General features: G+C 42.5%; 1 protein-coding gene across 4 annotated transcripts in view; it reads left to right on the forward strand.

The window, feature by feature from the left end:
- Positions 1 to 1,003: 1,003 nt before the first annotated feature.
- LOC125741651 (CREB-binding protein-like) overlaps positions 1,004 to 23,981 on the forward strand; it is a 55,573-nt gene continuing 32,595 nt past the window's right edge. For 2 of the 4 annotated variants that reach the window (XM_049012834.1, XM_049012836.1), the window contains exon 1: positions 1,006 to 2,331. In XM_049012834.1, the coding sequence (XP_048868791.1) occupies positions 2,247 to 2,331 (85 nt within the window). In that variant the 5' untranslated portion in view covers positions 1,006 to 2,246. Of the gene's footprint in view, positions 2,332 to 23,981 lie in introns of all 4 variants that reach the window. The other 2 variants (XM_049012838.1, XM_049012837.1) reach the window with 2 other exon arrangements.

Here is a 23,981-nt window from a genome sequence, read left to right on the forward strand (position 1 = left end):
TTCTGAAATATGTCTGAAAGTTTGTAAGTTGAAAGTTCGTAAATAGAGGAGCGTTTGGGTGGTGTGCAGTTCTTCCAGTTAGTAATCGGTCGCTGTGCCCAGAAAGCAGTGGCTTTGGCGCCTGCAGCCAGGAGAGTTGGGCCATTGAGAAAAGCCTCTAACCCCAGCTGCTCCAGGGGGTCTGACACCATTAAGCTGTCTGTCACTGAGATCGAGAGATATGCGACAACCAAAGAATCCCTATGTAAAAGTGTAACGTGAAGTACCTCATCTTATGTAGGACCCAGGGTTATCCCTGCCCTGTGAGAATAAGGACGGGATACAGGTCCAAGGAATGTAGTATTGCTTGTAGTTTGAGTCCATGGAACCTGACTGGATGATCACATTTGGTTTCTTGTTACGGAGTAAATTGTCAAAACTCTGTCTTTGCCCTGTAACCTGTATGTACAGCTGATGTGTCCTGTATGTCTTGTATACCTTATGTCTGTCTTACAAACGTTACCTGAATCTGTAGCATTGTCTGTACCAGTTTAGGCAAGAACTCGTGTGCTATAAAACTTTGCTTTGCTGTATTGCAAATCTGTGTTTTACCGCTGGAGAATAAGATTTCCAATAGACGTATTATTTTAGGGAGATAATTTAAGAATTATACTCGTGTATTTTTTCATGATGAACAAAAACCAGTGAATTCTTTTTTTTTTACACCCATATTGACTGTTTTCGGAAGATATATAGTGGGTTTTGTGGAGAGCTCTACAGGTTCTCTTGACCACAGGTATGTCAAACTAGTCAATGGTAGGTATACTAGTACATGCTGAGTTTCAGACTATAACCAAAATTTCAGTTGAAACTAGCTGAACATCCTACACAGCTGTTCACAAAATATGACAGGAGGAGACGAATCTTAAGCAGGAGAACATTATATAGAATGTTGTAAATTATTCATTTATGTCTGACAAATATTTAATGCAACTTTTATGAAGGCAATGAAAAGTTCATTTTGCCGTTTGTCACGAAGCACATGTTAACGCTATATCAGAATAATGTGCGAGTATAGGAATGGAATTAGTAAAATTAACATTCTCTGACATATTACATAATGCCTCACATATTGATCCCGCCAGGACGTGGGATCTGACAGATGTACTGATTGCCCTGTCACACGCTTACTGTTAGCCGTACAGCACACCGGCCACATTATTGATCTGTATTTTGAGGAGGGGGGGCGTTTAAAAAGAGATGTAAAAAGCACGGTTTTCCACCGCCCCGGAGGGTTTTCGCGTCAGATTCGGCGTGACGCACGTCGGGCTGTGTTACATAGGTTTGCGTAGGGCGTGATTGCGCGGCCCCTCCCCCTCCACAGTCTATCTGGGAAAAAAAAAAAAGAAAAAAAAACTTTTTGTATCGAAGGAATCAACAGCCGCCATCTTGTCGCGGCTGAGAATCGGGCTTTCGGCGTAGCGTTATTTTTTTTTATTCCGAAGCGGAGCATCCGAACCGACGCCGGATGGTTTTAGACCGCCGAGCGGCACAAGCTTGGCCGATTTTAGCGCGGTTTCTTGCAGCATAATAATAATAATAATATTAACGCCGGGCGCTGGCTCGGGCTTTCCGTCGGCTAGAAAGCCCCAGTATATCTGTTTTCCCCTCCAGAAAGCGCCGCTTCTCTCGGCTGCTCGGTTCCCAGCCGTATTGTTTACCGGGAGCGACCGGCGGGGAGACAGTGGAGGGGCGACTGAATAGCGGCGGTATCGGTCTTTTCCCTCGCCGGTGTCCTTTACCGGAGACCTATATGCATTTTGCAGCAAATGGATTGACGTCAGAAAAAAATGGTTATTTAAAGATGCGAATTTAAGGACTCGCGGGGGGGAAGGAGCAGAAAAACCCCTCGCGGGTGCTTTTTATTTATTTTTTATTTTGATTTTCGTTTTTTTTCGAGGTACAATAAATTTGGGGGGCGATTATTAATGATAATAATGTGGGTGTTGGGTGTTGGATTATCATGGGGTGAATGGCGGTGGCGAAGCGGGGCGCTGTTGCTGCGTTTTTGAAGCGTTTCTCCGCTCGCTGCTAGCTTACTAGCCGGCTAGCAAATACACCCCCCCTCCCATTTTAAACGTGCAGGGCGGCCTGTCTGGATTTCACCCGCTGCTGCGTGTGTGGGATTTCCATCTTATTACTTTACAAATTTAAAACCTAAAAATTACACCCGATTATCTGAGAAGAGAGGCGCGGTACCCCCCAGAATGGCAGACTTGTTGGACGTCGGACCCCCAAACCCGAAGCGTCCGAAGCTGAATTCACCTGCGCTGTCCGCCTCCGATGGTCCAGGTGAGGAAGGCGCTCTTCCGTGGCTTCGGTCCCGATGCACTTTGATAGGTAAAACAGCCGGCGATGTTTCAGTCCGTTGGGGTGCAGAAAGCATCGGATGCTCGGCCGGATCGCTAGGTATACTGCTTTTCATTTTACATGTTAACTTATGCACGTAGCCGTTCATTGGTCGATCTTGACAGCTCCAGCTCTCCGCAATCATGGATGCATCTCCCCAGCGGTTCATCAACCGCATGAGTTTTGCAGTGGGACAGAAAGCCTAGGCTTTCTTTTTGGGAATGGGTATGGACCAGCTAGACACGTTCATCTTTGCTGTGTGGGGTGCAGGCGAGCCCCGTACGGGCGTCCGTCTCGTTGAAATATCAAATGCGTGAAGACATCAGCTAGTGTTGGCTAAGGGGCGATCTGACGGGGTTTATCCAACGATGCTCGTCCAATTTGCTCTTAAGAAAAATGTATGTTTTGTTGATTATTTTTTTGCTATTGCCATAAACTTTAGCGCCATTTACAGATGGTAGAAATGCGCTTTGCCTGTCAGCTGTGAAGCTTGTCAGTTTTCCACGCAGTTACAGTTGATTTTATTCTGCGCATCAGCATGGGGAAACAAACTGTTCCTATGTTTGTGACTGAAGTTGGATAATGCTCTTACTCGATCTGGGGAAGTCTGAGGGGGGTCCGACTCCATATGTGTCTTTGCGATACCGTCGAAAAATTTGGTTTCGTCTGGGACGTGATTTACTGCAAACGTAGCTGTGATAGAAATAGGCACGCCACAATAATTCATACGACTTAAATTAATGTGTTTTGTGGTGCCATTTTTATTTTCGACTGAGGGGGTGGGCGTGTCGATTCTGCCCGCTTAATAGGGAGATTATTTCATTGCGAGTAACGCAATATTTCATTGCCTTCCCCCCTTTCCCCATGTTTCGTTATTTTTGCAGTCTTCGGCGTTGTGACTGCCGGAGCCATTTCATCCTGGATAAGCTATGCAACCAAAACAACCTGTAGAGTTGTGTTGAGCAGTTAATATCCTCCAAGGTAGTTGATGCAGCATTGTATGGTGGAACGTTTTATCACCGGATCATTGCCGGCTCTTTTTTTTAAATTATTTTGTGGCATCCCTTGGTTCGGTGTTGTCTTATTTGTCAGCCTATTCTTTGAGCTTCAAGGGCTGCTGCATTACTTGCTTCTTAAGGTTACAAATGCATTGTCTCCACTTTCAGCTTAGCAGTGCTGAGCACCGATCAAAGCATTCCCATACTTGGTGTTGGAGGTTTTGGATGCGTTTTGCAGGGAGTTGATGCATCATTTGTGGGAACTGATCTGTTACAGTCGATCTATGTATGGCATGCCGGATTAACTTTCATGGACACCTTCCTAAAGAACTGTGGATACAGGGACAAGTCTGTCCGTAACAGTTAAATGTTTTGCTCGTGACTTTGACAGCCGCTGGAGTTTATCTGAAGAGTTCACATCCAGTTGCACGCAGCACAATTTTAATCGATCGGTTTTTGTACTCTGAATTGGATCTTCTGGCAGTTTGTACAAGGATATGTGTGGATCTCATAGCCACTAAAAATGTGCTCTGAGAAATTAACTAGGATTATTTATGTAAATGTCCAGCTGGAAATGGGAATATTTATCCATAATAACTGGTTCTAATGAAGGCATTTGCTGACAGAGTTTATCTGGATAGTCGTTTTTTTATTATTTCTTGGTTGTTTCACACACTGTATAATTGGCCATCTAGTTTTAGGCGTCTGAAGGTGTTTGAAATGAGACCCCATAGAATTCTCAAGTACTACTGAGCAAGTCAGATTCAGACCCTGCAACAATATTTGTGTGGTCAGTTTAACTGTTTTGATTGGCTTTGATATTTGGATGATTTACATTTGTAGTGGATTTATGTATTTAGCAAATGCTTTTGTCCATAGCCACATACAGCGAGGCAGATGAAGTATCAGGGCTGTATTCATTATGGAATTTACCATGGTCCACTGATGAATAAGAGGCAGGCCGAATGTAGTTAAAATTCAAAGTGTTCTTTGTGTTGAGTCGTGCTGTTACAGGTAAGATTGTGTGGGGAATTGTGTTGGTGGGTCTTCCTAGGGATTTTAGGGTTTGGTGTTTCCAGCGCCTATCCTTCGGTTTCAGTTCTGCTAAATGATTTTGCACACTTCAAAGGCATGGTGAAGTTAGGTGTGTATGTGTGTGTTTGACTGGATGGAATGCTGAATAATTTTGAAACTCAGCACTGAGGTTTCTTTGAATAGGATGAATGTCAGAATCTGTAGTTGTTTAGCACATTGTAATCTTTCGCGTCTTGAATATTCTGCACATTAATCTAAAAATTGTTCAAAGCCGTATAACTCCAAAAATAGTCATACTTGTCATTATCATATTTTTAGTTAATGTTTTTGATGCAAGAGTCTCTGTGCCTTTAGCTCAGTTGACTCTGCCGTATATTTTTTTTTTTTTATAAGAACATCGAATCAGGTTTGCACACCCATGAACATCAGCCCTCATTTTCTCTCTATTGCTTACACTAGTGGTGCACGGTAAATGATGTGGACATTTTGACTGATGCTGGGAACTGATATATTTTTGTCTAATATTACAGATACTAATAATGGACTGATCTCTAACCTCTACTGATTTGTAGTGAAGCTGATGCTAGTGATGTTATTTCCTAAGATTCTCTGAATATGTCAAGCAGCAACATCATGTAATGCGGAGAGTAAGACATCAGTGAAGTAATGCCAACCTGGGAGACTGTAGTGAGGTTCCAAATGGCAAAAAAATCCTTTATTTTAGTAGTTATGTTTTTAGCTCTGGTGCTGCTAACTTAGCATATTGGATAAGGTCTAAATATTGGCTTGCATTGACACATGGGTCCGATGTCTTGATTTTTAGCAAACGCTGACCAGTCCGATAAGTTAATTGATATATTGTGCATCTATAGCTTTTGAATGACACATAGTGTACTGCTTGTGTGTGTAATGAGGTAGCACTTCTACCTTTTGTGTAAATGAAGAGCTTCACTGGTGTTGAACTTGCCTCTGATAGACTTGGCTTCTGTGTGCTTTAAACGTTGACCAATTGTAGTGTCCACCTAAGGACAGCTGTACTCTTTCAATGTTCTGTGTCCTCGAAGAATAAATCAGACAGGAGCTCACCCATATTAATTTACACGCAAAATCTTCCATCACTTCTGAGAGACCCCCCCCCCCCAGTCCTTACAGTGGATCACCACTAGGTGAGCAATAGAAATGTAATTGGTCTCTTCCTTGTTGTTAGCCTTGAGGTACGTAGAAGCAAACTCTTTCAAATTAATTTTGGAACTTCATCTGTGTGACTAAAAAAAGCTGCATCTTCAAAATTTGCTCCGCGCTGATTTGTGGCAACGCAGTAATGGGGTAAAATTTAACGTACCCTTGATGCGTGTAGTGGGGAAAAATGTTTTCATCTCGCCTGTTCTTTTGGAGTTGGTGGTTTTCCGTTCCTCAAGCTGTTCCGTGTTGTGACAGATTCCTTAATAATGGAGCATGGTTAATTATACGTTTTATTGTTCGGGATTCTGGCAGGAAGTACTTACACTTGTTTTGCTTAAGGTATTAATTTGTGTTTTTCTGGGGTTGCGTAGGACTTTGTGGGCTTTGTTGGCGTTGTGTCATGGACTGTCAAATGGATTTAGATAAACGGGTAAGGCATCTTCTCATTAAGTGTGCCACATTTCCCTTTATGATGTACTGTGATGCTCTCGCCATGCACTAGGTATATACCCTTAGACCTTGCTTAGACTATAAATGACCATTAAAAACGCCATGAATAAGGATTTTCGTTTTTGTTTCTGCCTTTTAAGATTTTACTCCCCGCTAACATGAAAGTAGAGGTTACGTTTCGCAGTGTGCAGTTTCATGAAAGGACCCTAAGGACCATTTAACATCAGCTTTAGTGAATCAACTAAATTAATCTGTAGCAGAGTAATTCCGATTATCAGTAGTCTCTCGCCAAAAGGGTGCACTTTTATTTGTGTGTTGTGGCTTTCTCATCACTGGCAGCTGCATTTTGATGTGGCTTCTCTGAAGTGCAATCCTTTTCTCTGCTTTCCTTTCTGTTGGTAATCTTTCCTCCTTTCTTTCCTGATGCGTTGCACAGTTTTTCACTACAAGTCTGGATAAAGGAGCAAAACTGCAATGGAATTTGGCTGGATATACTGCAGCAATGCAACATCAGCACGTCATGCCTGTTGTTCATGCGCATGCCCTTAACTGTTCAGCTGCTGTTCTGAGCTTTGTTAGTCAGTGGCTTAATCTGATCTCTTTGAAGTAACTGCTGCCTGAAAGCAATGGGGAGAAAGTTATTCAGCGTAGATGGTTAACCAACCTAACCAGCCATTGCACCTGTTTAGCTTTCTTCCCACAGTCCATTTTGTGGTCGAGCAATGCAGAGATGTCAGAGTTTGGGGTCTCTATCATTTCCCACTGTCAGGTGGGTAGTGCAGTTCTGTGCAAATACTTTTTTTATTTTTTTTTATTTTGCAGTGTGTGAAGTGTATAATTTTCTGAACTGAATCTAATTCCCTTGGTATGTTTACATGCACACTAAGGAAATCGAAATATCGTGGTAGTATGACTAAAACCGGACACTTAAAGCACATGTAAACATGTTAGTCTGACTGGAATCGTAGTAAATGGAATTTCGAAAAGTCGGAGTAAGACACCCAGATAATGCGATTGGGAATCAATTTACTCAAACTGGCGTAGGTGCTCTGCGCTTGCTCCAGTTTTCTCCCTGGGATTTGACCTGGAAGTAACAGAAGCAGCCAGTACACAGAAGAGGCATGGAGCATAGTAGAGGTTGCATTCCAGCACCATACGGCAGTGCCGTCTGCCTTCGAATAACACCAAAGTCGCAAGGAATATTGTCTCTCGTTTGAGTAAAATAAATAAATAAATACAATGTATAGCACATACAAATGTACATTGCTTTAAAGCTGTCCAAATCACTGCTCAGTTAAAGGGCACTTTTCCACCGCAGCAGGTACCGTACCTTTGCTACTTCAAGAAGGTACCAAAAGTATGGTACTTCATGGTGTTGGTTTTCCACCGGCATAAAAACTGGTACCGGTGCGTTTGTACTTCTAAAAATGGCTGTAGTATATTATAGGGCTGGACAACGTGCAATATTAATACCAACATCACATGTTATGCACATCCAATTCTTACATCACTAGTCTTAAGATCTTAAGATCAGGCTTTTTCTTACCTTCAATTTAGTCCTGTCCCGAATTATTATTATTATTTAAACGATTAATCTACTGATTTATTTTTTCCGATTATTCAACTAATCTAACAACTAATTTTTCGATTGATCTGATGATAAGTTTATTGATAAGCAATTTATTTTCAACTTGGTCATTTAATACAACAGTTCACCCCCCACACACACACATCTGAAATTCTCATTAACATTTCAATTTATTAAAACATTTCTTAAACAGAGCATTATTAACAAGAAAGGCAAATCTTAAGAAATTCAATAGGATTTCTATGTTACACTGAAGTTAATAATCACTGCAATAGTTTTTACTTAATTATTTCAGTACACCAATTTGACTTTAATGTTGAAATAGATGCAAAACATGGAATGATTTCACAACTAGAGAAACATGTTTTTACAAACACTAGCAAAGGTAGCTTATAGTTAAGCTTAAGTGAGCAAGGAATGATTTAGGTTACAGTGTGTAAAAATAGTCGTAAACAATTATTTATCTCACTCTTACAGAATAAGTAAACAGAAAATATAAAACGGCTGAAACATTGTCATTAACATCAGCTACAGTAGAGGTGCAGAAAAGGTGTCATGACTGAAGTATTCCCAAACTTTGGAAGACCGCATGCAAGCTTTTTTTGCTGCGGGTTTCTCCAGAGGCTCCGGAGCTCTGCTGGTAGACGCAGCCATGTTGCTTCGTACGCGGGGCGCGGCAGGAGGCAAATTTCATTTTTGAGGGTGGTAGGACATCTCTGAAATATTAATTTAATGAGACAAGTGCTACATGTTTGGCCAGTGCATGCCTTTCAAAATAGTGTGGCACTGCTGACTCCAGAAATATTAGACAAAACCATATTAGAATTCAGTCTATAATTGATATACTTTTGACAATCCCAGCAATGAAACAATTAGCCAGCTTACTTGCAGAATAACTTTGTATTGTAAATGAAAACCATGCTGCAGGTCCAATAAATAAAATATTGTAGCTCTCGAGTGGCGAAGAGATTATCAGGTGGACAGTAAAGTTTAGTTATTAGATTGTTTTGTTGCGCGATTCTTAAAAGGACAGCGTTAACATGCTCCTGAGGGGATAAAGTACTTTCCCTTACAGTACGATCAACTTATCACTTAGTGCATTACATTTACAAAACATTTACGTAATTTTACACAACGCGTTGACAATAAAATTCCACGTCGATGCACTTTTATAGTCGACGTCGTCGATTACATCGAATAATCATCTCAGACCTAGTGTGGATATTAATGCACAGGAAGTTTGTCTCCCTAAAACATTTTTACTCTGTCATAGGAAAAAAACTTAGCAAATTTTGCAATTTTAATGATTATTCTGTTTCAAGATTATCTAATATATTTAAAAAAATCAATTTATAGCTTACGTCTGCTACTTTTGCATGAGCGCTGCATGCGATCCCCAAGACAGTCATAATCATTTTCATCCTTGCTGTTTAAATCACTCCTAGACGGGTTTGTGAGAAATTTATGTTCAACTTTTTTTAAAATAAATACGCTGAAATTTATTAACAAAATTACATTTTTTTAAAAGTTACAGTACCATGCTGTCATAGTGTACAAAAATACAAAATTCTTTTCTTGCTATGCTATCCTGAATCTTAAAGCTTGTCACTTCATTTATCCACGCTTCCATTCATTTTCTTTTTCTACATCTACGTACATTTTTACATTTACGTAATGTGTCAACCAGAAAAAGCCCAATACTAGCAAGCTGAAAGGAGCCATATCGCCACCAGTTATCACAGAGTCAAACATACTTCGGTCAGTAAACCGATTCCCCGATTCTCGTGCATATATACTGGTTCAAGGAAAGTAGTCCTGATGTAGTTGAGCTATAACCGTAGTAAACATACTGACTGGCTGCTCGAGTACTGTTGTAGTATAAAACTGGTTTTCAAATTGGTTAGTCACACAGCTCGTATCTAAAGCAGTTTTTTCTTAGGCAAGATGTCCAGTAAATATAACAGTGACTGCTCAGTAAATCTGGCAGCCGCAGAAAGTCAGTTCTGCCCTGTATATTTTTTTTATTAACCCTAATATGATCTGCATTCAGTATGACCAGACCCAGTGCGGTCACCCTCTTTCCAAGATTCTAACTTGGCTCCCACACTGTGGGTGATCATAAAATTAAGAGAAACATTTATTAAATCCTAGACTAAATTTGTTTATGTAATCAAGTTGGTGACTTTTGAGAGAGACTTCAATTTTTGTGATTGAAAACCATTAGCTACACATGACTAGTGATATATCATGTCACCTTATCCAAGAGCTACTTTTTTTAAATATCTATCGCACAAATAGGACTTGTGACACAGTCACGTTTTTATTATGATACGGCTGATCTGTCTGTCGTTAAATACATGAGCATTTAAAGGGGTTGAGTTCAGTCTAGATTTGAGGCTTATACTCGGCCTGGATTCTGTGGCTTTGCTGAACATGAAGCTTCCAAGGTAATCGGTCTGGTTTCAGGTGATGCAGTCAGTCACCAAGGATGCTGGCTTCTCTGGCTCTGCTCAAAAAAATTGGAGAATAAAAAGAAACTGATCTATCAGCTGAAGCACATTTGTTTTGTAGTATGCCCAGTGGCAGTTAGTGGTAATGGTAAGAGATGCAACCAGCATTGAGTTTTCTCCTTTCTGAATGCTGCATTGATTGCTGCATGTTAGAGTCTCGCCTGATGTCCACAGGGACTTTCCCTTGGTTGGTCTGTGGTTTTATCTGCTCATTTGCTCTCATTTATATAAAATGTACAGTAATGATTGTGTCATAAGTGGGAGATTTGTAATACCAGATTAGCTGTCGGTAGTGAGCTTTCTATCAAATGGGTGACAGGAAGATAGACCGTCTAGAGCCAGCTAGCTGTAGGCTGGTATGGGCCTTGTTTCTCGAGTCCATTACTTTCATTGAACTTTTTAGTGCATTTTAATGTAACTTGGACGTTTACTTAGGCTACTAGTGTTTAGAAAAATATTATGCAAGATTTAGACCTGACGAAGTGTATCTGTGCAGGCTGCAAGCTGTGTACAACATCTGTTCGGTGTCTTTGGGTGTTTTTTTTTTGTATAGAATCCAAAATGACATGTATGTTCTCATTTCCTAGAGGGGTGGTTTTTGCTAATGACCAATTGCTTTTTGCTTTTCAGCTTTTTTTTTTTTTTTTTATTAAAAATACTGCCAGTTACAAACGCTAACAAGCAGATGGGGAAAATTGATGTTTGTAATTGATGGGACATCAACAAATATGGTGTGCTGTGGAGTCGCTGTTGACCTTGAAACAGAGGGTCATCCTATTCATTTAGCTGCATGCGCAGATACACAGTACAGATTGCTTCAGTTCTTCTTTGTGGGGGATGTGCCTCTTTCAGCATCAGTCTTTAAAAGATGGTTTGACATGTTCCCTACGGTGGAGGGTGTTAGGTTTTCTGCGATTCTTTAAATATCGTGCGCATATATGGAAAATCCTGATTCTCTTTGTCTCAGGATGCTGGACACTTGGTGATTTTACAGGCGTCTCTCTTCATAGGAGGGAATTTCCTCAGCTGCACTTCTGCCCTTAGACAACTTCACACATATAAGAGAAAGGAGAATTCTGTCATTAGAAGTAGCCTGTTAGTTTAATCCTGGGGGATAGAGTCAAAGTTTCCCTCAGTGAAGTGCTTGATGCATTTATTTCTGGTAAGGAGCTGTGTGCAGACTCCCCCGTGGGCTCACAGTTTGTGACCCGGTCACTCGCAGAGTGAGAGCTTGGGGAAATTCTCTCTTCTGTGATTCAGCACATATTCTCAGGGGAGTCCTCAGTGGAGGAAGTGCTTTGTGCTTTGGACACAGACGTGATGCAAGGATACAACACCAGCATCACTGACTTCTAGACGTTGTTCTTTTTCGCAAAGTCTGTGGACTTCCTTGTTAATTATGACATAGTTGACTTGTCATTCCATTTACTTTTGTCTTTAGTAGATGGTTTCTGTCATTTGTCAGTGTGTTTATAGTAGCCGAATTTCATTGAGTGAAACAGTTACACTGGAAGTGCACTTGAAAATTACAGCACTTCATTAATTCATACTGAGTTGTTTACTTCCTGTGGATCTATATTACTGTTACCAAGGAATTGAAGATTGGGTTTCTTACTAGATATTAGTCGGTGCGTCTCCTGACCTGTGGTTGAGATTTTGAATACAGAACCCAAGTGGCAAGGTTTTAGTCCCGGATGAGGACACTGCAATTGAACGCTTAAGAAAAGTACTGCGAAGGGACTGAGTTCCTGCCAACAGTTAGAGATGAATGATGAGCTCCACTTACTGTGCTCATTAGGGAGTTTCTGACTATGTAGGACATCATTTCAGGTTTGTGTGTGTAGCATTGTTAAAGACATGTTGATTTTTTTTACAGTCATGTTGAGTTTAGTGTCTTTATGGTTTTGTAATTGAATGGTTTTGTAATTGAATCTTTTCAGGATGCACGGATGACCACTTCGATCATATGTCTTTGTCAGAAGATGATATTGGCAAACTTCAGTTCTTCCCCCCTCCCCCATAATGAATCGGAGTGATGCTGGTATTTCATTGGGTCTTTGAAGTTTTGGAGAATTTCCTGTATTTTGTTATAATATGCAAAACTCCCGCAAGAGGCCTTATGTGCTTATCACCTTCCTCTCATCTGCCTTCAGAAAGATTTGTGCGAGTATGTTTAGGAGTTAAGTATGGAGTTGAGTATGGAAATGCCATTAGGTTTTCTGAGACTTTAAATTGCCATTCCTGCCCTTTGTGTTGTATTAAACGTTTTGAAGATACTCCGTCATATTGATGTCAGGAATAAATATTGTTTAATGGTTGATGAAACTGAAAAGTAATGTTTTGGTGTTCTGTGGTAAGAAGCGTCTTGGTTGTGAAAAGATTTCTTGATCAGACTGTATTTTCCCTGTAATTTCATGGAGTTCGGGGACCTTGGATTTTACCTTTGGTCTTAAGGCTTTGTACAGGTTTATCAGGAACCTAGTTCCTGGTTCTGAGTTCACACATAGCTCTATATGCAACTACACTATCACCCCAAAACAATGGAGGATTGTTTATAATTTATTAAGTCTGGCCAGCAGTTTGATGTTTCGTATTCCATAGAATAGAAAATGATGTAATGTTATTCCGCTAATAAACGCTGGCAACGGTTATCAGTCAAATTTTCCGGTGCAGAAATATGGAGACACGAGCATAAATGTATTCATTCATGTGTTAAATGTAACTTATGTACAAAAATGTCATTTGCTTAATTTTTGCTCCACTATTTAAATCTCTCTTCCCTACACTTATGCATAACTTCCAAGTGCTGGTGCTTCTGGTCAACCAGTCAGCAAAGTCTATTGCTATATGCCCTGTTCAGTAGTTTGTAGGCAAACAAAAAAGTTCCTAGTTCAGAGTATAGACTAAAAAGGTTCTGGAGGTACCTCAGAGGAACTTGCAAGCAGACAGATTTCCTGCAGTGGGAATGTGACAGTTCCTGGTTTCTGGAAAAAAAAGCTCCTGGTTGTGGGTAAAGGAGTTTCTGCGGTGGGAAAGTGCCCAATAATAGCTCTCATGAGTGTAAACAGTGAAGACCACAGACAGTAAGTTCTAAGACAGTGTAATCCTGTAGTCTAGTCTTGACAAACACCTTGAATTCTGGGTTAAACTGTATAACTGCGATACATGCAGAACATTTTGTGCTTCAGCATGTCATGAGAAAGTGTCAAAGTGGAATACGAATATACATGTTGTAAAACAAATAAACTTTCTTTAGTATATGATTTTCTGTTTGTGCAGTTTTATTTCTCTAATTAAATCTACAGGTTTTGCCATTATTTTCCCTCACTTTTGAGTGAGGAATTTTATAAAGCTCAATGGAAGGTAATAAAGTTTCTTTAAAAAAATATATAATTGTACTAGAGTTTCAGTAATTGCTTATAATTAGGGCGGTCATTGATTTGTATCAGTAATCGTGTGGTTTCCCAATTTAAGGTAGCAGTTCATTAAGTAATCATTTATAATACACAGTATTTCCGGTGGATCACGAGGTATGGGAGGCTGATAAACACTGTAAACACCTGGACATCTGGCTGCAGTTGCACATGTATTTTTATTGTTATTGTGATGGCATGATATGGAGGTAAACAAACACTTAATGATTATTTGAATTAATATAGGCTAGTTATTTTTAGTTCCAGTTATAATCATGTTTTCGCCGGTTGCTAAATTAAGTCCACAGAGTGAGTGAGAAGCACTGGCGATGAGCATTGTAACAGCGAGCTAACCGCACCGTGCAGAGCCTAACTGCATGTAGGTTTGTTGTGGAGAGTGTCTCTCTCCCGGTCTGTGTCCCCCGTGTCACATCCGAAATCCATTGATGTATCAGGTAAAAACAACACGAGATACATACATTTTCAATGTAGTGAATAAAGGGTGGAGAAGTGCCCCCACCATCCTTCTTGAACAGTAATCTGTTACGGTTCTGCTTTCACACTGGAGCCCTGTCAGAAAGTTGCCACTAATGTTACTGTCGCCAGGGGATGGATAAACGGGTAGACGGCACCATTTCTCTCCCAATCCCACATGTCACCAGAACAGTAAGAAAGTGATGAATAAGCGGTTTTCAGTGGGCAGGAATCGGACGACCTCTGCCAGTCACCAAGGCGTTGGGTTAGATGATTAGTCAGAAAGATTTTTCTTGTCATGGCGGCAAAGATTTTTACGTGGCAGGCCACCACAGAGAAATGGTACCACCGGAAACACACAATATATACATTATATTGCCAAAAGTATTGGCACACCTGCCATTACACACAGATGAACTTTAATTACATCCCATACTAGCATGGCCTTTAATATGGAGCTTTACCTCTTCTGGCAGGGCTGTCCATAAGGTACAGGAGTGTGTTTATGGGAATGTTTGACCATTCTTCCAGGAGAGCATTTGTGAGGTCAGGCACTGATGTGGGACGAGAAGGCCTGGCTCGCAGTCTCCACTCTAATTCATCCCAAAGGTGTTCTGTCGGGTTGAGGTCAGGGCTCTGTGCAGGCCAATCAAGTTCCTCCACACTAGGCTCGCTCATCCATGTCTTTATGGACCTTGCTTTGTGCACCGGCGCTCAGTCGTGTTGGAACAGGAAGGGGCCATCCCCAAACTGTTCCCACAAAGTTGGGAGCATGAAGCTGTCCAAGATAGCTTAGAATGCTGCAGCATTAAGAGTTCCCTTCACTGGAACTAAGGGGCCAAGCCCAACCCCTGAAAAGCAACCCCACACCATAATCCCCCCTCCACCAAACTTTACATTTGGCACAACGCGGTCAGGCAAATACCATTCTCCTGGCAACCGCCAAACCCAGGCTCCAACCCATCGCTTTACCAGACAGGGAAGCGTGATTCGTCACTCCAGAGAAGACATCTCCACTGCTGTGCAGTGGCAGTGCGCTTTACACCACTGCATTTGAGGCTCTGCTTTGCACTTGGTGATGTAAGGCTTAGATGCAGCTGCTCGGCCATGGAAACCCATTCCATGAAGTTCTCTACGCCCTGTTCTTGAGCTGAAGGCCGCACGAAGTTTGGAGAACTGTAGCTATTGACTCTGCTGTCAGGTGGTGACTTCTGCACACTGCGCCTCAGCATGTGTTGTGCCCACTGTGATTTTACCTGCCACTTTGTGGCTGAGTAGTTGTTCCCAATTGCTTCCACTTTGTTATATCACAGATGACCGTGGAATATTTAGTAGTGAGGAAATTTCACGAATGGACGTATTGCACGAGTTGCAATTTTCCCGACACTCATAACACACACAAGAGATTTTTACGATAGAATTTATGAATGTATTATTACCATTATTTATGTAAGATGCATATAATTGCATTATTGGCCACCGGTATCATTATTTATTATTTAATTTATTTTTTTTGGTATGAGTTAAGTGTGGAGTCTCATTCCCCTAACCCAGTTTTTTCGCAAGAAACACATTTTTCAGGGACACGTTAGTCTCATCGTTGTAGGTCTGACTGTATGTCTTTATTAGTTTTAAGTTTACTGGTACTGTTGTTGCATGAGCTCTGCGTGTGCTCTGCGTGTGCTCTCCGAGACAATTATAATCCGAATCATTGTCGTCCTTGCTGTTGGACTTGCTTTGAAAAGTTACACAAAAATGACTCAAAAGGAGAGATACGAACAAGAGCTAGACACAAAAAGACATTAGTTTTCCACTGTACGGGAATTGGTCTTCTGTAAAGATGATTATGGGCAGAAGTATGTTATTTGTCTGCCACCAACTTATTTGACAGACTGTTGGTAGATAAGTTCTATTTAGCTATATAGTTAATATAGTTTTAATATAGTTAAACTCCTAAATACCACAAAGACTTCAAATATTGCAGTGTGAACATTTTCCAGTATTGTATCGTAGCCATACTCAAAATGCAGAATATTTTCACAAAAAAAAAAAAAAAAAAAAAAAAAATGAATTATGATCATTATATACTGTGCTATGTAAGATGGTGTAGCAATTATTTGGACATACAGGAATTGTAGGAAGTAAAACTCTCGCTACTCCGAGAGACTAACCTCGCATTACTGGGAAAGTCCGTCAAACCTCTCTCTTTAAGACGTTTTGTCATTGCAGTTGTGCTGTGGTGATGTTTAAGTTCTGCTTTGCAATACTGACAGACGACTGCATTTTCATTCACTTTTAATGTGATGTGCTTCCACACAACTGCTGCCTTCTCTCTTTATTGGACGGCCATTTGCATGTGCCATCTTCTTTCTGTTAAATTGCAGAGTAAATGAGAAGGAAAATTGTAATCTATGCTTTTCAATAATCAAGTTTAATCACATGATTGTGACAGCTGTACTTAAAATTATTACAAGTATCACTGTTTTTGTGCTAGACGATGTTAGGAATAGATCATTTTAGAGCTTTTTTTAATGTCCTGACAAAGAACATTTTCTGTATTCAGCCAAGTAGGCTGTCAGTATTTTTTGCATTGAATCAACATTTGGGGTGGCTTCTAGCGGGCATAGAGGCACTGACATTAGTTGAAATTGGTGTCATAGTGTTTAATAGCACGTACAGATTGAAGTCAGAAAGTAGTCTGACACTCCTCTACTTACGAACTTTCAACTTACGAACTTTGAGACATACGAACGAAAAGGACTGTAAGTCCAAATTGTGTTCATTAGGCTCCCGTTTTCACTCCGCAACATAAATTTTTTTTTTCTGTGCGCCAATTCCGTCAAGTACGACTTCTGCCTGCTACCCCCCTGCGCAGCAGCGTAGCGTGCGTACTCCCTGCATCCTAATTCTTCGTACTTGCGTATACCCTTAAATGATGTCGAATAACGACTTACGAACATTTGAAGTTACAAACGGCTATTCGCAATGCATCTCATTCGTAAGTAGAGGAGCGTCTGTATATAAACGCTATACCCACTATGATCAGAAAGGTAACAAACATGGATAGCAGATTTGAGGAAAGGTTGACTGAGATTGTCCGGAAATCCTGGCAATTATATGATTCCTCGCTGCGGGATTCTAAAGACGGATGGCTTCAAATTAATATTAAATATGCTTGAACGACAACAGCATATAACCATATGTGTTTTTAGTTCAGTGTTATTGTTTTTTTAAATATATATTTTTAAAATAGTATTACGTGTTTTTATTTATTTTCATTAGAAATCTAGGTTAGTTTTAGGTGTGGTTTCGGTTTTATTTTAAAGTTGTAAGTGTGTTTTGATGTTATATATTTTACTTGAGATTTTAGTGTGTGTTCTTTCTAGGCATATACGGAACTTTGATTTTGCTGGCTACTACAAAATGTGATGATGTGGTGCTGTTAGCTATTTCTGATGGTTCAAGCGCATTGCCCAGAGATAAACCATCACTTTAGCTAAGCAGTATTTTAAATTGGTAATGGCAAGTATCTGACATTTGTGTTTATGTAATTTCACTTTGTTTCAGAAGCAAAATTTTTGTTTAGTTGTAGTTATTTTGTTTTCATATTTATTTGTTTTTAATTAGTGATTATTTCCCTACGGTGTGTACTGAACAATACAATTTGCCAATATCAAAGTCAGAAAAATATCAAGGTTATGTCCATATATTGTGCCATAAGTTGATGTAATTATTGGTGACAGGTCTACGCCGGACCTTCTCAGAAATGACAGGCCCCGCATTTGCATGCATGACACCGCACTGCTGTGGGAGATGCAGGTGGCTGCTTTGCCGCCCCTGCCTTCAGTGTGGGCATGCGGTGTCACCGATGGACTGCGATGGCGATATGTGCTCCCAAACGATTTCCCTTCCTCGTTTACAGCTTCCCTGCAAAATGGCTATTGTTGAAGCTGGGTGTCTTGAGCAGTGAATCACATTTTGTCTTAACATTTGTAATTCCACATTAGCGAGTACCACCACTGTAACAAGTTAGCAACTGACTTTAAAGCCTGGTTTTAGTTCATTGACATCTCTTGCAAGTAACTGTGATCAGTCCAGTAGAGAATTTGGGACGTTATATGCCTGGTTTAATCATTGTACTTAATTGTTTCTGCCCAGACCCACAGTTTAGTTTTATTTATGAAACCAATTTCATCTCGCTTCCCTCAGCCAGCAGCGATTTTATGCTAACAGTTGCATGTTGAGAGATCTTGCTAGCTGTTTTGGGGAAGCGTTTGCCACTCACTGTCAAAGTGGAGTGAATGGAGCTGAAACTGAAATCCTGCCTTATCCTCTGTGTGAACTTCACCGAGGAACATAGTGATGCACCTGAAGAACCGCACAGCCTTTACAGCTTAGCCCAAACAACATTCAGCTCTTCTTGTTGAAGGAAATCCTCGCTTAGATTATTCTGCGTCAGTGAGCAAAGCTAATTTGGTCAAACTTTCTTGTAGACATATGTTCTACCTGCTTGAAAACAAAATGCATGCTGTGTAAGATTCTGTGAATGGTTAAATATTCAAAATTCAGCCAAGATTATGAAATTGAATTAAGTCTTATAAGTGGCACACGTCCCCCCCCCCCCCCCCCCCCCCCCATGCCTGTGTGAGCCCTGGCAATGGCGAGCTGTTGCCGTCGAGCTTTGATTAGGCTCATTTGCGGTTTAATTGTGCGCTCTGCTTGCAGTGGGGGTCTGTTACTATGATGCTGGGTGCCTGCATGTGTGTGTAATTAGTTCGTGTTATTCTAATATGAAATGTTGTTCTAATCTGTGCAATGCTTGTAACGGCTATTGGCCTTTTGCTGGGGAGAAGCTGTTAACATGGTTAAGGTGGGCTGGCAGAGATTAGGGAACAGCTTTGGGAGGCCTTGGGCTCGTAGCTGCAAGCTGCCCTGCTCAGTCCTCATTTGTGACATCGAACACCATTTTTGCCACAGCTGTGATGGGTAGGACGACTGGGCAAACACACGTCCTGAATATCCTGAGAAGTCATGCTTCGTGGCGGGGATCTGCTGTTTTTGAGTGTTTCGTTAGCTTATTACTGCATTTTTTTTTAACTTTCAGATGCCTTTAGGAATTTTAAAGGGGTGTTTTTTTGTGTGTGTGTGTTTTACTGTGCACGTTTACGCACCTGTCTGCACGTGTGTGTAATTTTCAAAAATTACACGCAGGCGCATCCCCCTCAGGCTGACTCCCATCTGGCTTTGACTGTGTTGCCGAGCGCCCTGCCACTCGGCGGGGAAGACCCACATGGTTGTAGGGGGGAGGGGAGAATGAAATGTACCTGAAAGCTGACACTCCGCTGGAGCCGGCAGGAAAGCTCCAGCTTCCCCAGACGCACCTTATCTGATGGCAGCGGCAGGGATTTTCCCAGCTTCTGTGCCCCTCGTGCCTGAAGTGATTAAGTGCCGTCTGTGTGCGTGTCCCTGCGGCCGGCAGCGCGCCAGTTGTAGGACACTTACGAATGAATCGCAGTGCTCAGTGTTCACACACTGCGTCTCTTCACCGGACAAATGAGAGCTGTTCTCAGTCGTTGGGCTTGAGTGTTGGCTTGGAGGGGATAGTAAGGCCCAGTCTTGTCACTAGGGCCCCTTCAAAGGGTTGTTGGGTTGGTGTCATTGTGCAGGGCTCTTTAAATCAGATTGTAGATATCGAAATGGTTGGTTTTAAGTGAGTGTGCTGCGATCAGTCAAAATGCAAGCTGCTACCAGTGCATCTCTGACATTCTGATTTTCTTTTAGATTTGAGGGGTAAAATCAGTGGTCCACCAATGTAGAACTTTTGATCAATACCAATAACCGCCTAACCTCTGCGTTCCACTATTCTGTAGTAAAACTGGTGTTGGTGACATTACTTCCTAAGATCCTGTGAACGTGTTTAGCAACCACATCATATAATGTTGACAGTGAGACGTCAGGGATGTAGCACCGACCTGGGAGACTGTAGCGAGGTTCTAAATGGCTGATGAGTCAACAAAAATCCCTGTTGCTCCAAAGCGGAAAATGAATGATCGTCCAATGCAATAATCTCCATTATTTTAGTAGTTATGTCTAGCTGTTACTCTGCTAACTTTGAATGATGACTAATGGCTAAATATTGATCGATGAAAGCTGACGGCCAACATAGGCCGACATCCATATGTCAATCAGCGTGTCGTGAATTTCTAGGTAAAACCACCTGATACACTATATGTATGCATATCAAGACATTTCTGACAATTCTTCCAACTTTGTTTGGGGAAGACCCTTTCTGTTCCAGCATGACTGTGCCCCAGTGCACAAAGCAAGGTCCACAAAGACATTGTTGCATGAGTTTGGTGTGGAAGATTGTGACTGGCCCACGCAGAGCCCTGACCTCAACCCCATCGAGCACCTTTGGGATGAACTAGAACGGAGATTGCGAGCCGGACCTTCATGTCCAACATCAGTGCCTGACCACACAAACGCTCTTCTGGATGAATGAGCAAAAAATCCCATAGACACCCTCAAAAATCTAGTGGAATATTCTATCTGCCTTGCTAAGCTGAATTAGTTGACCCCCACAGGGAAATTTGAAAGTAAATGCATGAAATATAGTAGTCTGTTGATGCCAAGCCTTGAGAAACAATGTACAAGGTGACCTGAAATGCAGGCTTTGACATGCCAGGGTTTGGGCAGGTGTTTGGTAAAAGCTTGAAAGTTTATGATTTGGGCCATTCCTGCAAAATAAAGCATTTGGTCCTTTTGAGAGCAATTCAGATCCTTTCTGTTTAAATAGACTTTAATGCTGTCTCTTTCCATTGTGCTAACCTGGAGTTAGACTGAACAAGGCTTTAAGGGGTGTAGCAGCGTGTCTTTTGGTGCTTTGCCTTTTTCCTGCCTGGTTCTGGAAGTCGCGGCCCTCTGGTTTTGATGATGGGCGGGTTTAGGCTCCCCCCCCCCCCCCCCCCCCCCCGTGTACTCTGCAGACCTGGCTCCCTGACAGCCTCCATGTATAGGCGGCCAGTTTAATGAGCGCCGCTTATTTCACAATTAAATTAGCGAATGCACTTTCATGGGTAGGCTGCTGGTATTAAATTACAACTGTGTTTTATCTGGGGTTTTTTAGTAACTCGCACCGCCATGAATAAAACTTTCTGCCAGCTGGCAGTTCATGTGAAGAGATCACCGCCATTTTGAAATGTATCTGGACTGTTTGCATTTTATGTTTTATTAACTTAGCAGATGATCTTATCCAGAGTGTTACACACAGCTGAAAGGGCTGGAAGAGGTAGTTTGGGGATCTTTGCGGGGAAGGAGCAGCGCACATGAGCGCCGCGCCCTCGGCAGAAGCGGCACAAGCTGGCAGACCGAATGCACCTGCTCTTGCCGTTGTCACAGCCCTCGGTGCTTGGTGCTTGGTCCATGGTCCATGGAGAGTATTTTTATCCAGCGGGGGCTGGAACTGTCTTCTGCCAAGTCTCCCAAATAGTTTGCGTTTCGCCTGACCTCGGCCTGAAGAAGCTGTGTGTGTCTGCCTTGTTATGGCCCCGCTGTCTGTAGCGGTGTGTGTTTTGCTTTATGAGCCTGCAGGGGACTCTGATCCCAGAGGCAGAGCTTTGCGCCTGTGAAATAGGGCTCGAGGGGCGGACTAGGGTCAGCAACACCTGCTTGTCTGCTGAGCAGAAAGGGAAAGTACTGTTTTGGAAAAGCGTACTGGCCAGAAGTGAGTACTGCTGATGAAATCTGACCTAAATGATGAGGGGGTGCAGGAGAATGGATGCCCAAAGTCTTTTCTATCAGCACTCCGCACGCTCTGTCCTCTGAGTGCAATCTGTAAGAAGTACATGGAGGAGAAGCTTTTATCGCAGGTGGATGCAAATTTCTTTTTTATGCCCCTTGTGGCTTAGGCAGGTGGGCAGATAGTACTCTATCGCACTATGGATGCTTGGAAAGTTTTGACTGTGTCATTCATAAGATTTTTATTAACTGCTGAATGTCTACCCAATGAACATCTGTTTCCTGTTCGAAGACGGCCAGTTTAGCCAGATTGGTGCCTCTACATTTCTTGCAATGGGTACTCATGAGAGTGCCTGTGACGGACTGGAGACCCCCGCAGGGTGGTAATGGGCTCTAAGCTCACCGTGACTTAGCATCGAATCAGTGCTTATCAATAAACTATAATAAATTTCGATGCCAATATGAATGTATGGGTGATATTAGTGGAATAAATAAACAATTGATCCCCATGAGGGAATTCTCTCTACACCTCCCCCATCTTGCTCTCTGTAGGTGAGAGAGAGCTGGCCGTGAAGGCAAGTCACCCATAGCGGTGCCCAGGGAGCTGGAGGTTAAGGCCCTTGTTCAAGGACCTGCAAATGTGCTGAGGCTGGGCTTGAACCAGCGACCTACTGATCAAAGGCACAGAGGCTTAGGCCACTGAGCCTCACGCTGCCTCTACTGATGAAGAGGCAGCAGTATTGGCTTGTGAGATGAACATGATAAAATGCTCACACCGGAGGCCTTAACCACCACTGCTTGTTTTTGGTCCTGCTAGTTGCATTGTACCATGGTGAACAGGACTGCTGCCTCGGGCATAGCACAGCAAACTGCAGCGTTTGGCAGCTCTGAACTGCATCTTCAATTATAATTTAGGAGCTGGAAATGGATTGGTTGTTGTGGCTACGGCAGGTCGCTACATGAATAGAAGGTGCTTGAGGCTTTTGCATGTGGGCCTGCTGAGCTGCCATCATGTTTCTGCAGTGGGAGTGCGCTCTGAGTTACGCAGCTAAGGCATGGTCCTCTGCTGAGCTGCCGTCATGTTTCTGCAGTGGGAGTGCGCTCTGAGTTACGCAGCTAAGGCATGGTCCTCTGCTGAGCTGCCGTCATGTTTCTGCAGTGAGAGTGCGCTCTGAGTTACGCAGCTAAGGCATGGTCCTCTGCTGCGCTGCCATCATGTTTCTGCAGTGAGAGTGCGCTCTGAGTTACGCAGCTAAGGCATGGTCCTCTGCTGAGCTGCCATCATGTTTCTGCAGTGAGAGTGCGCTCTGACTTACGCAGCTAAGGCATGGTGCTCTGCTGAGCTGCCATCATGTTTCTGCAGTGGGAGTGCGCTCTGACTTACGCAGCTAAGGCATGGTGCTCTGCTGAGCTGCCATCATGTTTCTGCAGTGGGAGTGCGCTCTGAGTTACGCAGCTAAGGCATGGTCCTCTGCTGAGCTGCCGTCATGTTTCTGCAGTGAGAGTGCGCTCTGAGTTACGCAGCTAAGGCATGGTCCTCTGCTGCGCTGCCATCATGTTTCTGCAGTGAGAGTGCGCTCTGAGTTACGCAGCTAAGGCATGGTCCTCTGCTGAGCTGCCATCATGTTTCTGCAGTGGGAGTGCGCTCTGAGTTACGCAGCTAAGGCATGGTCCTCTGCTGAGCTGCCATCATATTTCTGCAGTGAGAGTGCGCTCTGAGTTATGCAGCTAAGGCATGGTCCTCTGCTGAGCTGCCATCATATTTCTGCAGTGAGAGTGCGCTCTGAGTTACGCAGCGAAGGCATGGTCCTCTGCTGAGCTGCCATCATGTTTCTGCAGTGGGAGTGCGCTCTGAGTTACGCAGCCAAGGCATGGTCCTCTGCAGGGTCTGGCAGGTGTCTGCAGGGTACGGGCCACAGACTGAGGAGAGGAGAGGGCACTCGAACTGGCTGGGAGTACTTTCAGAATGCCTGGGGTTTGGTGGAGGTGCTTGTTGTTCATGGTAATGGATGAAGCTCACCGAGTCTGTAATCTTTCAGGGATTTTTTTGTGTAGGCATTACAACAGTCTTACATAGAATTCATTTAATGGCTTTTGACAACACAATTTTGGTTTAAAAAAAATAATAATAATTTGACTGATCACTGAGCTGTTTGTCTCTGACACTGTCTTTTCGCGCAGCCTGCACTTCAACACGACACCCTTG

This window comes from Brienomyrus brachyistius, chromosome 5 (genome assembly GCF_023856365.1).
Source record: "Brienomyrus brachyistius isolate T26 chromosome 5, BBRACH_0.4, whole genome shotgun sequence".
NCBI lineage: Eukaryota > Metazoa > Chordata > Actinopteri > Osteoglossiformes > Mormyridae > Brienomyrus > Brienomyrus brachyistius.